Source organism: Setaria viridis, chromosome 6, assembly GCF_005286985.2.
Source record: "Setaria viridis chromosome 6, Setaria_viridis_v4.0, whole genome shotgun sequence".
Lineage (NCBI taxonomy): Eukaryota > Viridiplantae > Streptophyta > Magnoliopsida > Poales > Poaceae > Setaria > Setaria viridis.
Genome location: NC_048268.2, coordinates 2771552 through 2784237, shown reverse-complemented (window position 1 = coordinate 2784237; position 12686 = coordinate 2771552). Strand labels below are relative to the sequence as shown.

At 48.5% G+C, this 12686-nt stretch overlaps 1 protein-coding gene and 1 pseudogene across 1 annotated transcript; one reads left to right on the top strand and one right to left on the bottom strand.

Annotated features, from left to right (window-relative positions):
- Window positions 1–254: 254 nt before the first annotated feature.
- Window positions 255–4331, top strand: LOC117859884 (solanesyl-diphosphate synthase 1, mitochondrial-like; annotated as a pseudogene).
- On the bottom strand, window positions 4235–8228 carry LOC117860757 (receptor kinase-like protein Xa21). Its single transcript, XM_034744130.2, has 2 exons — window positions 5057–8228; window positions 4235–4890 (listed from the first exon to the last, which is right to left on the bottom strand). Exons 1-2 carry the CDS (start codon window positions 8211–8213, stop codon window positions 4496–4498), a joined length of 3552 nt encoding a protein of 1183 aa, XP_034600021.2. The 5' UTR covers window positions 8214–8228; the 3' UTR covers window positions 4235–4495.
- Window positions 8229–12686: the final 4458 nt, after the last annotated feature.

Sequence of the window (12686 nt, the reverse complement as noted above, 5' to 3'; positions counted from 1 at the left end):
GGAGTTCCTCTCTTCGAGCTCTACGCCGTGGTGCAGTGGATTGCGCGAATCCGATACCGGCTCCGTCATCTTCCCCAACTCCGGCGAGCTTTTCCGTTGCCATTGTTCATCATCGGTGGTCGAAGGTGAGCACACCATCTCATTTGTCTCATCGTCCTTGTTCCATTTTGCTCGTTCAATCGCGAGTTTAGGAGTCATTCTCGGCAAATCCCTCTTTTTTTCTTTGTTTCCCTGTCTGTTCCGTTCATGTAGCCATGGCCACGGCGCCGTGCAGCCTCGCCGCCTCCTGGGCACCCACGCCGGCCCACCGCCTCCTGCCTGAGCCTTTTCCTTCAGCTATTGCTGTGGATGACGGTTCTTTACTCCCTGTCACTTCTACTATCACAACTATTCTTCTCGGTTCTTTGCATCTTAATAATGTCCTTGTTTCCCGCAAGCTTGTTAAGAATCTTATTTTCGTGCGCCAGTTTACTACCGATAACAACTGCTCAATTGAATTTGACCCGTATGGTTGTTCTGTGAAGGATCTTCGGTCCAGGAACGTGATTGTCAGGTGCAATAGTTCGGGTCCACTATACCCCTTGCACCTCCCTGCTGCTACTCTCACTGTTGGCGCCACCTCTATGATCTGGCATCACCGTCCCGGCCATCCTAGGATGGACGCCCTTTCCCATCTTGCGCACATTTTACCATCATGTAATAAAGATATTAGCTCTTCTCTCTATCATGCATGTCAGCTCGGACGACACACCCATCACCCTAGCGCCCCCCACGCCCCTAGCATGTCATCTGCCCTTGCTGGCGCCCCTGGTGCGTCGCCAGAGCCCACCAGCACCTCCTGGTGTCACCCCGGCGCCCCTGCTGGTGGACCTGGAGTTCCCGCTAGTGCCCCTGGCACGTCCCCTGGAGTTCCAGCTAGTGCCCCTGGAGCGTCGTCGCTTGGCGGATCCCTGGCGCCGGCTTGCCCCCGGCTCCATGGGTCCCTCCTGGCTTCGACTCGACGCCACTCCACTTCATCTAGACGCGCCGCTCTGCTGCTCCTCATCTCCCATCACCGCCTCCAGCCTTTGATGCCGGCCCCACCACCAGCGCACCAGGCGCCGATCCAGGAGCTCGGGCTCCGGTCCTTCCCAAAGGAGCTGTCGTTGTTCCGCCCGTCATCAACCAGCATGGCATGACCACCCATGCCATGCTTGGGTTCCGTCAGCCTATTCTGTTCCACACTATGCCGTTGTCTCTCGTTCCAAAGTCCTTCCGCAGTGCCCCCAAATATCCTAATTGGCGGGCTACTATGGAAGATGAGCATGCGACGCTTCTCCAGAACAACACATGGGAGCTTGTGCCTCGTCCGTCGCGTGCTAATATTGTCACTGGTAAGTGGATATTCAAGCACAAGTGCAATTCAGATGGCTGTCTTGATTGGTACAAGGCTCAATGGGTTCTTCGCGGCTTCACTCAGTGGCCAGGGATGGACTTTGATGAGACTTTCAGTCCAGTCGTCAAGCCTGCTACTGTCCGGACAGTTCTATCGCTAGCACTCTCTCGTCACTGGCCTGTTCACCAGCTACATGTCAAGAATGCATTTCTCCGTGGCACTCTTTCCGAGACTGTGTATTGTGCTCAGCTTGCTGGTTTTGAGGATTCTGCTCATCCAGACTTCGTTTGCCGCCTCAACAAGTCTCTGTACGGCTTGAAGCAAGCTCCTCGCGCCTGACATAGTTAGTTTGCAGCTTATTATCAGTCTGTTGGCTTTGTGGAGGCCAAATCTGACACCTTATTGTTTGTGTTTCACCGAGGCACCGAGATCGTGTATCTCTTACTCTATGTTGATGACATTGTACTCACGACTTCTTCTCCAACGTTGCTTCGACAGATTATTTAGGCTTTGCAGCTGGAGTTCTCTATGAAGGATCTTGGATCTCTTCATCATTTCCTGGGTATGCGTGTGCAGCCTGTTGTTGGTGGAGGATTTCTGTTGTCTCGGCGGCAGTACATGCTTGATATCCTGGATCGTGCTGGCATGGCTGAGTGTAGGTCATGTTCCACACCCGTTGACACCAATCCCAAGGTGTCGGCTGCTTCAGGTGCCCCTGTCACCAATGCCTCGGATTTTCACAGTCTCGCCGACGCTTTGCAGTATCTCACTTTCACCAGGCTGGATATTGCCTACACCGTTCAGCAAGTCTGTCTCCACAGGCATGATCCGCAAGAGTCTCACCTTGCTGCCCTGAAGCGCATCCTCCGGTACATCCGTGGCACTCTCCATCTCGGCCTACTGCTGCGTCCGTGTTCAGGTCAGGATTCACTGGTGGTATACTCTGATGCGAATTGGGCAGGCTGTCCAGACACTCGCAAATCCACTTCTGGCTATGCGGTCTTCCTTGCGACAACCTGGTTTCTTGGTCCTCTAAGCGACAACACACTGTCTCCAGGTCCAGTGCCGAAGCTGAGTACCGCGTCGTGGCCAATGCCATCGCCGAAGCTACCTGGCAGGGGCCAGCTTCTTCAAGAGCTCCATGCCCCACTTCGCCGCGCCTCCTTGGTGTATTGTGACAATATCAGCGCGGTCTACATATCCTCCAACCCGGTTCAGCATCAGCGCACCAAACATATTGAGATCGATCTTCACTTCGTTCGGGAGCGTGTTGCTATGGGTGATGTTCGAGTACTACATGTTCCCACATCGTCTTAGTACGCCGATATCTTCACCAAGGGGTTGCCTTCTTTTGTATTCACAGAGTTCAGGTCCAGTCTAAACATTCGTGGTACCGACGATTAGACTGCGGGAGTGTGTTAGAATATGTGTAATTGGGCTAGAGCCCGGCTAGGCCCATGTGCTGCCGGCACCCTGACAGGCGCCTGTGCTATGCCACCGGCCCCTATCAGGTCAGGCGCTAGGGTTTATTGTAGCATAGGCAAGGGCTCCTCCTAACCCTAGGACCCTATCCTATGTACATGTACGTGCTATGCACCTTTATAATCAATCTACAATTTTCCTAGCCATATTTGCTTTCAAATGTGACACCTGTTCATGGATGCTTGTACAGCATGGACTATTATTTGCAGAAGACATACTACAAGACAGCTGCAAAGCTATTGCTGTCCTCGCTGAGCAAACAACAGAAGTACAAGCTCTTGCTTATCAGTATGGCAGACACTTGGTGTGCTGTATTTTTCCTTAGACAGAAGCTGTTCCTATTTTTGCTAGACAAATGAACTGTTAAGAAGACCTACACTCTCTCTTCCAGGGCATAGCATATCAGTTGATCGATGACATTCTCGATTTCACAGGCACATCAGCTTCACTAGGCAAAGCCTCCTTGTCTGATATCCATCAAGTAATACAGTTATTCACTCAATATTTCCTCAGTAGTATTTTACTTGTTAAGATATCAATGACATGTAAGGAATCATATATGCCCTGTATGGACAGGGAATTGTGACAGCTCCCATACTTTTTGCGATGGAAGAATTCCCTGAACTGCATGAGATTGTTGAACAGGGATTTGATGACCCTTTAAATGTTATAAGACGGTACGTATTGCAAGTGTATTTTTTTTTGAAAGGAAAGTGTACTTTTCTTTGTTTCCAGTAATATAATCCAACTATTTGCGTTGTGAAATGCTCATAAATTGTCGAGTGTGGTCTCAGAACTGCTCAATTTCACACTTGTAGGCCCTCAAATACCTTTCAAAAAGTCAGGGAATCGAGAGGACGAGGGCTCTTGCTGCTGAACATGCAAAACTGGCAGTGGGCGCTATCGATGATCTTCCTGATAGCGAGGATCAAGTTGTGCTTAACTCAAGGCAAGCGCTCAAAGATCTTACTCAAAAATTCATGAGAAGAACAAAGTGAATTGGTGAAGCAGAAAATGTAGTATTGGTTAAACATGCCAGCAGGCAGTAGAATCAATAATGATGCATCATTTCTTTTAAAAATATAACAATGCATCATGCATGTTTTTGTTGCTGAACAGTTTATTATGGGTGACTGATGAGAACTTCAGCAGGTTTGGAACAAGAGCTTTACCTCTGTTTTCCCTCCATTTATACCATTCATCTATTTCTGCAGATTGCATGATGACAGGCATAACCGCATAATGCCAGCGTAGAAGTTGGATGCAAAAAGTTGCCTTATGAGTATGTATTAGTATGTAGATAGCAAAACCACGTATCTCTGAATAATTGGAGTAAAACATTCATAGATCTTCATAGAAACACACACTGCGATCTTTTCATATGAAAATCATTCTCTTTAATTACATGGGCCACATCATATATTAAGATAATCTAACAATGTACTCTAGACCCTGATGTGCTGGTGGATGCGATACTGGCGTCCATTGTGTATGCAGCGTCAATCCTATGCTTTTATGTCTTTTTAAGAGTAAAAAGCGCAACACTTGGTTGAGTGCAGTCAAGGACCTGTTATCTGTTCTGATCACGGAATACTGTAAAATGGTTTTGGATATGGAAATCCTGTGTTTCAGAAAGTTCTACGTACTTAATAAGTGCAACTGGTTATAATTGTCTTTGATTCTGTGAAGCTCTCTCAAGGCATCACCAATCAGCAAGCGGTCTTTTGGAAGTTCCTTCGAGCACAGAATTCCGATCTGCAGAATTGAAGTAACACAGGCAACTATAATTTCTCTGGTGCTACTGGAGCTGCTTGTTCTCCCTTCGAGTTCCGGATCTTGCACTGGCAGTAACTGTTGGTCTACCACACTGGTGACTTGCTGATCTTGTAGTGCTATTTGCACGTACCTATGAAGGTTGAGGTCTTGCACGAAGTCGCTATCTGTTGGTCTTTTTCCTGTGAAAATTTCCAACAATAGTACTCCGAAGCTGTACATGTCACCATAGATTGAGACTTCGTTGCCCAGTCCATACTCTGTTTGGAACACACATATTATTCAGCAACTAAATGAAGACTATCAGCAATGCTACAGTTACAATGTTAAGTGATGGAAAAAGGAGCAATGCATTTTACTTGCTTGTGGATTTCAATTTTCAATCAATCATGAAAGTAAAATGCAGTGTACTTGTTAGAACCTGACCTGGAGGAGCATATCCAATGGTTCCCCTTCTTGTAGCCCAACCACTTGATATATCTGAGGGGTTAGTCTGGTCTTGATGCACAAATCTTGCGAGCCCAAAATCACCAACATGGGCAACCATGTCATTGTCAAGGAGAATATTGCTTGGCTTGAGATCACAATGAACTATCGGGGTTGGTTTATAGTGGTGAAGATATTCGAGTGCGGAAGCGACATGAATGGCAATGTCTATCCGTTGGACAAGATCAATCCTACTATGGGTGCCATGTTCCCTGAGACGGTGGTGTAGCCACTGGTCTAGATTTCCATTTGGTAGGAAATCAAATACAATAGCTTTGAAATCAAGGCCGCCGGAATCAATACTTGAACACACCGTCAAGATTTTCACAAGGTTCCGATGTCGAGCACATCTCAGAGTCTCACATTCTGCAATGAAACTTTGTGACGCCCCTCGCTGCTGAAGGTTGAGCACCTTCACAGCGACAACAACTTCTTGGTCATGGATTATCATTGTTCCCTTGTAAACAGAGCCGAAGCTTCCAATGCCTATGAGGTTTTCAGAAGCAAAACTATTTGTTGCATTCATCAAGTTGACATATGAAACCCTTGCATACTGATCAGTGATGAGTGGTAAGGCATGTTCTGCCTTTATCAACTTCCTTCTTTGATGACATAATACACATAGTGCAAGGAGCAAGGAGATTCCTAGAAAGGCAGTGGCTATGGAGACTATCATGACAAGTTTGTGTGATCGCTTATTGTTGCTAGTGCTGCCATTATCTGAGCAAGATGGCAATTTCAGCTGAGCAATACCTCCACAGAGGCCAGAGTTTCCCTCGACTGAAAACGCGCTGGCGTTAAGAAATATTCCTTGCTTTGGGACTTCACCATCAAAGTTATTGAAGGAGATATTCAGTTCTTCAAGACCTTTCACGTTACCAAAGAAGTCTGGAATATGACCAGACAAGTTGTTTCTTGAAAGATCAAGAACCAAGAGGGCCTTCAGTTGTCCCAATGACTCTGGAATTTTCCCTTGAAACATGTTCCCTTTCATACTGCAATACTGTAAGATTTGGCAATCGCCAAGAGAGTTGGGGATTTCCCCGGTTAACCTATTTCCAGACACATCAAGGGTCACAAGATTTTTCAGGTGACCAACTTCCGATGGCAACGATCCAGTTAGCATGTTCTCTTGGAAAGTCGCGTAGGCGGAAAGCGTGGGTATGAGGAGAACTTCTTTTGGTATTGGACCAGCAAGGCGATTGTGCTGCAGGGACAGCGACTCCAAAGGGCAACTACCAAGACTGGAAGGAATGGGACCCGTGAGCATGTTGTCCAAAAGGGATAATTCGGTGAGCACGGTGAGATTGCCAATTGTTGGTGGGATTTGCCCTGATAGCTTGTTGGCGTTCAAGGTAAGTTCGCTGAGCTTGTTAAGCTTGCCAATTGAGGTAGGGATAATACCAGTAAGGTTATTGAGATCCATATCAATTTTGTTCAAGTTGACAAGGTTACCGATTTCCTGAGGTATTTGCCCACTTACCATGTTGCCCCACATGCTTAAGCGCTCCATGCTCGTCGAAAGGTTTGCGATCGAGCTAGGAAGCACACCTCCCAGCTTGTTTCTAGACAGGTCAATGGACTTAAGATTGCTGCAGTTGGTCAGACTATCCATGAATCCCCAGTCAACATCAACATTTGCTTCCAGCTGGTTGCGGGCCAGTCTCAGTGCCCACAAGTTCTTGAGGTGAGTTCCAAGGCAGTCCGGTATGACTCCGGAGAAGGAATTCCCCGCCATCTGTGCCAACTCCAGCTTGGAGGCGTTGCAGAGCGACGGCGGGATGGCGCCGTGTAGCCGGTTGTCGTCAACGGAGAACCACGTGAGTCTGGGCAGCCTGCCACCGGCGTTCGGGGGCAGAGTCCCGGTGAGGTTGTTGAACTGCACGTTAAGATACTGGAGAGAGGAGATGTTAAACACGGCGGAAAGTATGGATCCTTGGAGCATGTTCTGGCCGAGGTAGAGGTCGGTGAGAGCTTTGAGGTTGCCAAGGGAGGCAGGGATTGCTCCGGCAAGGTTATTGCTGGAGAGGTAGAGGCCGGTGAGAGCTTTGAGGTTGCCAAGGGAGGCAGGGATTGCTCCGGCAAGGTTATTGCTGGAGAGGTAGAGGCCGGTGAGAGCTTTGAGGTTGCCGAGAGCGCTAGGGATGGCGCCGGCAAGGTTGTTGTTGGCGAGGCCGAGGATGGTGAGGGAGGTGAGGTTGCCAAGGGAGGCAGGGATTGCTCCGGTGAGGTTGTTGAACTGCACGTTAAGATCCTGGAGAGAGGAGATGTTAAACATGGCGGAAGGTATGGATCCTTGGAGCATGTTCTGGTTGAGGTAGAGGCCGGTGAGAGCTTTGAGGTTGCCGAGAGTGCCAGGGATGGCGTCGGCGAGGTTGTTGCTGGCGAGGCCGAGGATGGTGAGGGAGGTGAGGTTGCCAAGGGAGGCAGGGATTGCTCCGGTGAGGTTGTTGCGGGCGAGGCTGAGGAAGGTGAGAGCTTTGAGGTTGCCGAGAGCGCTAGGGATGGCGCCGGCGAGGTTGTTGCTGGTGAGGCTGAGGGAGGTGAGGGAGGTGAGGTTGCTAAGGGAGGCAGGGATTGCTCCGATGAGGTTGTTGTAGCTGAGACTGAGCTTCTGGAGGCAGTGTAGTGACCCCAGCGCTGGGGGCACCGGCCCCTGCAGCACGTTGTGGCTGAGATTGAGGCGCTCGAGGGAGGGCGGCAACGGGGAGGGCACGCCGCCGCCGAGGCGGTTCCTGGAGAGGTCGAGTCGCCGGAGGTAGGTGAGGCCCGAGAGGGATGAAGGAGCCGCGGTGCCGGAGCTTGCCAGGCCGAGGCCGCGGAGGTCCAGCGCTGTCACGCGGCCGCGGCGGCGCCCGCGCACCCCGCACGTGACGCCGCGCCACCCGCACGGCACCGGCGCGGTCATGTTGCCGGCACCCCATGATGCCAAGGCCCCGTATGGGTCGTCCGTGATGAGGGACCGGAACTGCATGAGCGCACGGTAGTCAGCGCCGGTGCCGTCACTTCCCGCGGAGGCCGATGTCCATGCTGGAGATGCAAGGAGGAGGGAGGCCACGAGTAGGATGGAGCAATGGTGCTCCATGGCTGTCCGCATAGCTTGGCTCTGTGCTCCTTGATGCAGCGCGTAATGACAAGGCTATTTAAAATACCGATTCAATCTACTTGAGCTTGTTGACGACCATTTCCACGGGTCAACCTCCAACATCCAGTTGGACGAAAGTTCGGTGACCAAGACCAAGACTGACCAAGACTGACCAAGAGACCAAGACTGACCAGCTGCACTACTGCCGCGTAGACGGGTGACATTGGTACGGATTTTCCGAGCATCCTCCTCCCAACCCACGGTGTCCATAGTGGCACGTCACAAGGACATCTCTGTAGCAATTTCGAGCTGTGGGGTCTCAGTAGATTAGCGCCGCATCTTCTCCAACGTTTGCCGGACCTCCATCCACATCCTGTTCGCTCACCTTCTTTTTCCCATCCGTCATCTCTCTCATGCTCTCTTCTTTATACGAATACTGGTAGTCCAGATCCTCTTAGTCAGGCCACAGGGCATATGCGCAGGAGGCGGCAGGCAGGATTGGTAGTCCGATTGGCTGCTGCAATGATATTCAACAATCTACGGACCGTGATACAACATTTGGGAGATGAGGTATTTATGTATGGTTCTTAACCATCCTATCAATATGCTATAGCACGGATCTTAAATACTAGAAGTTATGCTAAAATAAAAAAAAGGTTGTAGAAGTTATAGGTTTCCATTATTTTAGAGACATGACGTGACTATTAGAGTCCACGTGAAGAAAAGGCCGAGTCCACGCGATGGACCCGATGCTAGGAACGACCGAACGAAGGGCTCCACGGTTGACCGCTCCTTTTTCCTTTTATTTTCTTTTAATTATATTTTAATATTTTATTATAGAACGTTCAAATAACAATTCCTTCCTTTCTCTTTCGTGTCACGATTGTTCTCAGATTTGGATTCATACTCGGGTGTTTGGCAACACTCCACTAAAAATTTTATAACTCCACTCCACCAACTCTACTCCACCTAAGCTCCACTCCACCAACTCCACAAAAATACTAGAGTTGTTGTATGTATTTGGCCGATCGCAGTGCCGTAGCTCCACAAACATGAAGACTTGTTGTGAATAGTCTATTTTACCCTTTGTAAATGGATCCATGTGTCAGCCTCTTCTATGTTCTCCCTTCCTCTTCGCCCCTTTCTCTTTTTCAGATCCTGAGCTCCACGCCAAGGGCAGCGCCTTGTCCCCGCCACCGCCGCTGTCCTCTCTAGATATGTTGCAGCCCGGCGCCCCGTGGTCGGCCAACAGCAGCAGCGTCGGCAGTGCCTGCAGCCCTGGCGCCCCTGCGGCCGGCTAGCAGCAGCCAGCCGCGGGGAGCGTCGGGCCAGAGCTAGCAGGTGGGTGCCATGCCGTTGAGGTTGAGGGTGACGACACGGCTGTCGGGCGGCGACGCGCACGAGATGCCGGCCCACAAGCATAGCGTCGCAGTGGAGTTCGCGTGGGCTTAGCCGATGAGTGCGCCGCGCGGGTCGTCCACCACCAACGCCCACCTAAAGGCAAGCAGCACGGCCGCCTCGTCCTCTCCGGCGGCAATAATGGCGGCGCAGCTCCGGCCAGCAAGAGGGCGCAACCCCGCGGCCCCAATGGGTGAGGGCGGCGAGGTCCGACGAGCAGGGGCCATGCGACCGACGCGGGCAGGGGCGGCAAGGTTCGGCGAGCAGGGGCAGCATGGCCGCGGCTGAGGAGGGTGAGGATGGTGCAGCTCCGGAGGGTGACGATGGCGTCGGTAGCGCACTAGCGCAGCTCCGTTAGGCGAGGGCCACGTGGGCAGCGCAGCGTCGACTGGCGAGGATGGCGCGGTGCTGGTAAGGGATGGCTAGAGGGAGGAAACGGAGATAGTGAGCGGAAAGGAAAAATTAGGTGTTGTGTAACGAGTGGCAAAGATGGGTAAATAACCCCCAACTCCACGAGGAAGTCTAAAATTGATATTTTTGGAACACCCCTAAGGTACTTCAGGAAAAATGTGGATCTGACCCTAGCTTCACGTTTTTTCTGGAGCTGGAGTTTGTGGAGCTGAACGTGTTTGGTAGGCAATTTTGTGGAGCTAGTGAAGTGGAACTGTTTTTTGGAGTGGAGTGCTGCCAGACACCCATGTATTTTTCTAAAAGAAACTTTAACGCAACAATGTGGCCTAATCCGACAATTTTCCATATTAATTTATTTTTGTCTATGTACTATTTATTATAAGGCACACACAAAAAATTATATCATTATTTTTCTGAGGGCAAGCTATCATGGCGAGCTTTATTGATTCAAAAACAACTGGTAGTCGTGACATGGAATTCAATATAATGCCCTAATAGCCTAATACTACTTAATAACCAGATAAACCGTAGTAACGCACGAGAATGTTTGCTAGTTACAGTTAAATTGTGAACCAATATTGGTACAATAAAACTTGGTGGTTCTTCAACCCATATACTCGGATGAATACCAGGTTTACTAGTATTTCTGAATTGATGAGTAAATTAGAAGGACATGGAAACTAAAATGTTCAAACCATATGGTACCTTGTTCAATTGACTGCAACACACATCCTAATACCTGGCAAACGATTTTCAAATCAGACATGGATTTATGAGCTTTGAAATTAATATGGACGCGCTATTTCCTCCATGATGAACGTAAATTAGATTATCCATATGAATGTTGTGGAGCGACACGGTTTTGTTACTTTATAAAATAAAACCCATATTAAAACACCAAATTAATTGTGGATCGACACTAAATCTTCAAGGCAATTCCGATATCCAAACTAACACCTTTTTTCATTACTAGAGTATGGTACATGAAGCTGCATTTCCATACGTCTCCATTACCAGATGCACTGATGACTGATGTACAGAAACTAACCTATTAGGCCAGTACAAACCACAAGGCCAAAAGACCATGACAGAACACTATTAGGCCGTTAAGCTACACAAGCCTTGCCAATAGTACACCAAAAGTCCTCCTGCAGGGTTCATATATAAAAGCTCAGATTACAAGTTCAAACTCCAAAATACTGTGGCCCCGTTTGTTTCCACTTATAAGCAACTTATCGATAGAAATAAGCGAGAATCCCGCCAAACGCCTTGGTTATTTTCATCGATTCTCGCTTACCTGGTAAGCCGCTTCAGAGATTTAAACTATGAAAAGTGAAAAGTGAGAAGCGAGAAAATCTTCGCTTAGATTATAATCCAAGCGTGGCTAGAAGAAGCGTATCCAAACAGGATCAGACAGCATCCTAAACAACGCTCCACACAAAGTTCAAGCAGGACACTGTTTTCTCTCACAGAGAATAGTAGTCATGGATGTAAGTATAGTATCTCGGGTCATCACAGGTCACATTGCGCAAGTCAGGGCTGGGGGACTCATCAGGGGACCAAGGGGGCGAGTAATCATCCCAGTAGTAGTCACGATAGGGATCGTCATCCTCCTGCACGGTTGCCGTTGCTTCACCCTTGGGTTTCTCCGACGGACCGCTATCTACCAAGAAATCAAATACCATGTTAAGAGGCCAAAACATATTTAGAAGAAGTTTGACAAGGATTTCGTACAACTGGTAGTCCAGATCCTCTTAGTCACTAATTCGTACAACTAATTCAACAATCTACAGACCGTGGTTCAACATGTCACGAGGTATTTATGTATGGTTCGATTGCTCCCCCACCTTATCTTAACCATCCTATCAATATACTATAGCACGGATCTTAAATACTGGGAGTTATGCTAAAAAAAAAGCTTGTAGAAGTTATAGTTTTCTGTTATTTTAGAGGCATGACGTGATTATTATAGAGTCCACGTGAAGAAAAGCCCGAGTGGCAGGCTGAAAATAACTGGGTTGGCATCCGTGAAGAGCGTTGCAAAACTGGGCCGTAGAAGAGGCTCGAACGGGCGCACAAGAACAACAGATCGGACTGAAAAAATCGATTCACGCCTCTAAAAAAAGAAAAGACAAAAAAAAAGGATTCACGCGCATAGCAGAATTTTACTTGAGTGATAGTTAGGAATTCCGTTTCTTACTTTCTTGCATTATGCTGTTCTCTAGTGCTGGAGTTTTTATACGTACTGATGTAAAGATACTATACTCATAATAAACTTGAATAAGTTTGAGGTATGATGTGGGGTGACGGTGTGGAGGTATCAGATTAGTGCCTTACAATATGCTGTTACGTTCAGTTGATTCTTTAGCTATTCGTCATTTAAGCTGTAAAATGGAGTAAGACAGTTCGTATTGAAAGTGTACTTTTCTTTGTTTCCAGTAACATGCTCCAAAATTTTGGGTTTAACTTGTCTAGTGTTGTCTCAGAACTGCTCCAAACTACACATGTAAATAGTCAGCCTCACCCCCAGGAAACAGAGCACTGCTTTGGGCCGAACTACAGACTAGAACAGCAAATACAATGTTGCTGCACTTTATAACTGAGTGCTGGCCGTTAAGCCACACCTGAAGTGCTCCAAACTACACGTGTATCATACATAGATCAGATTTACAAACT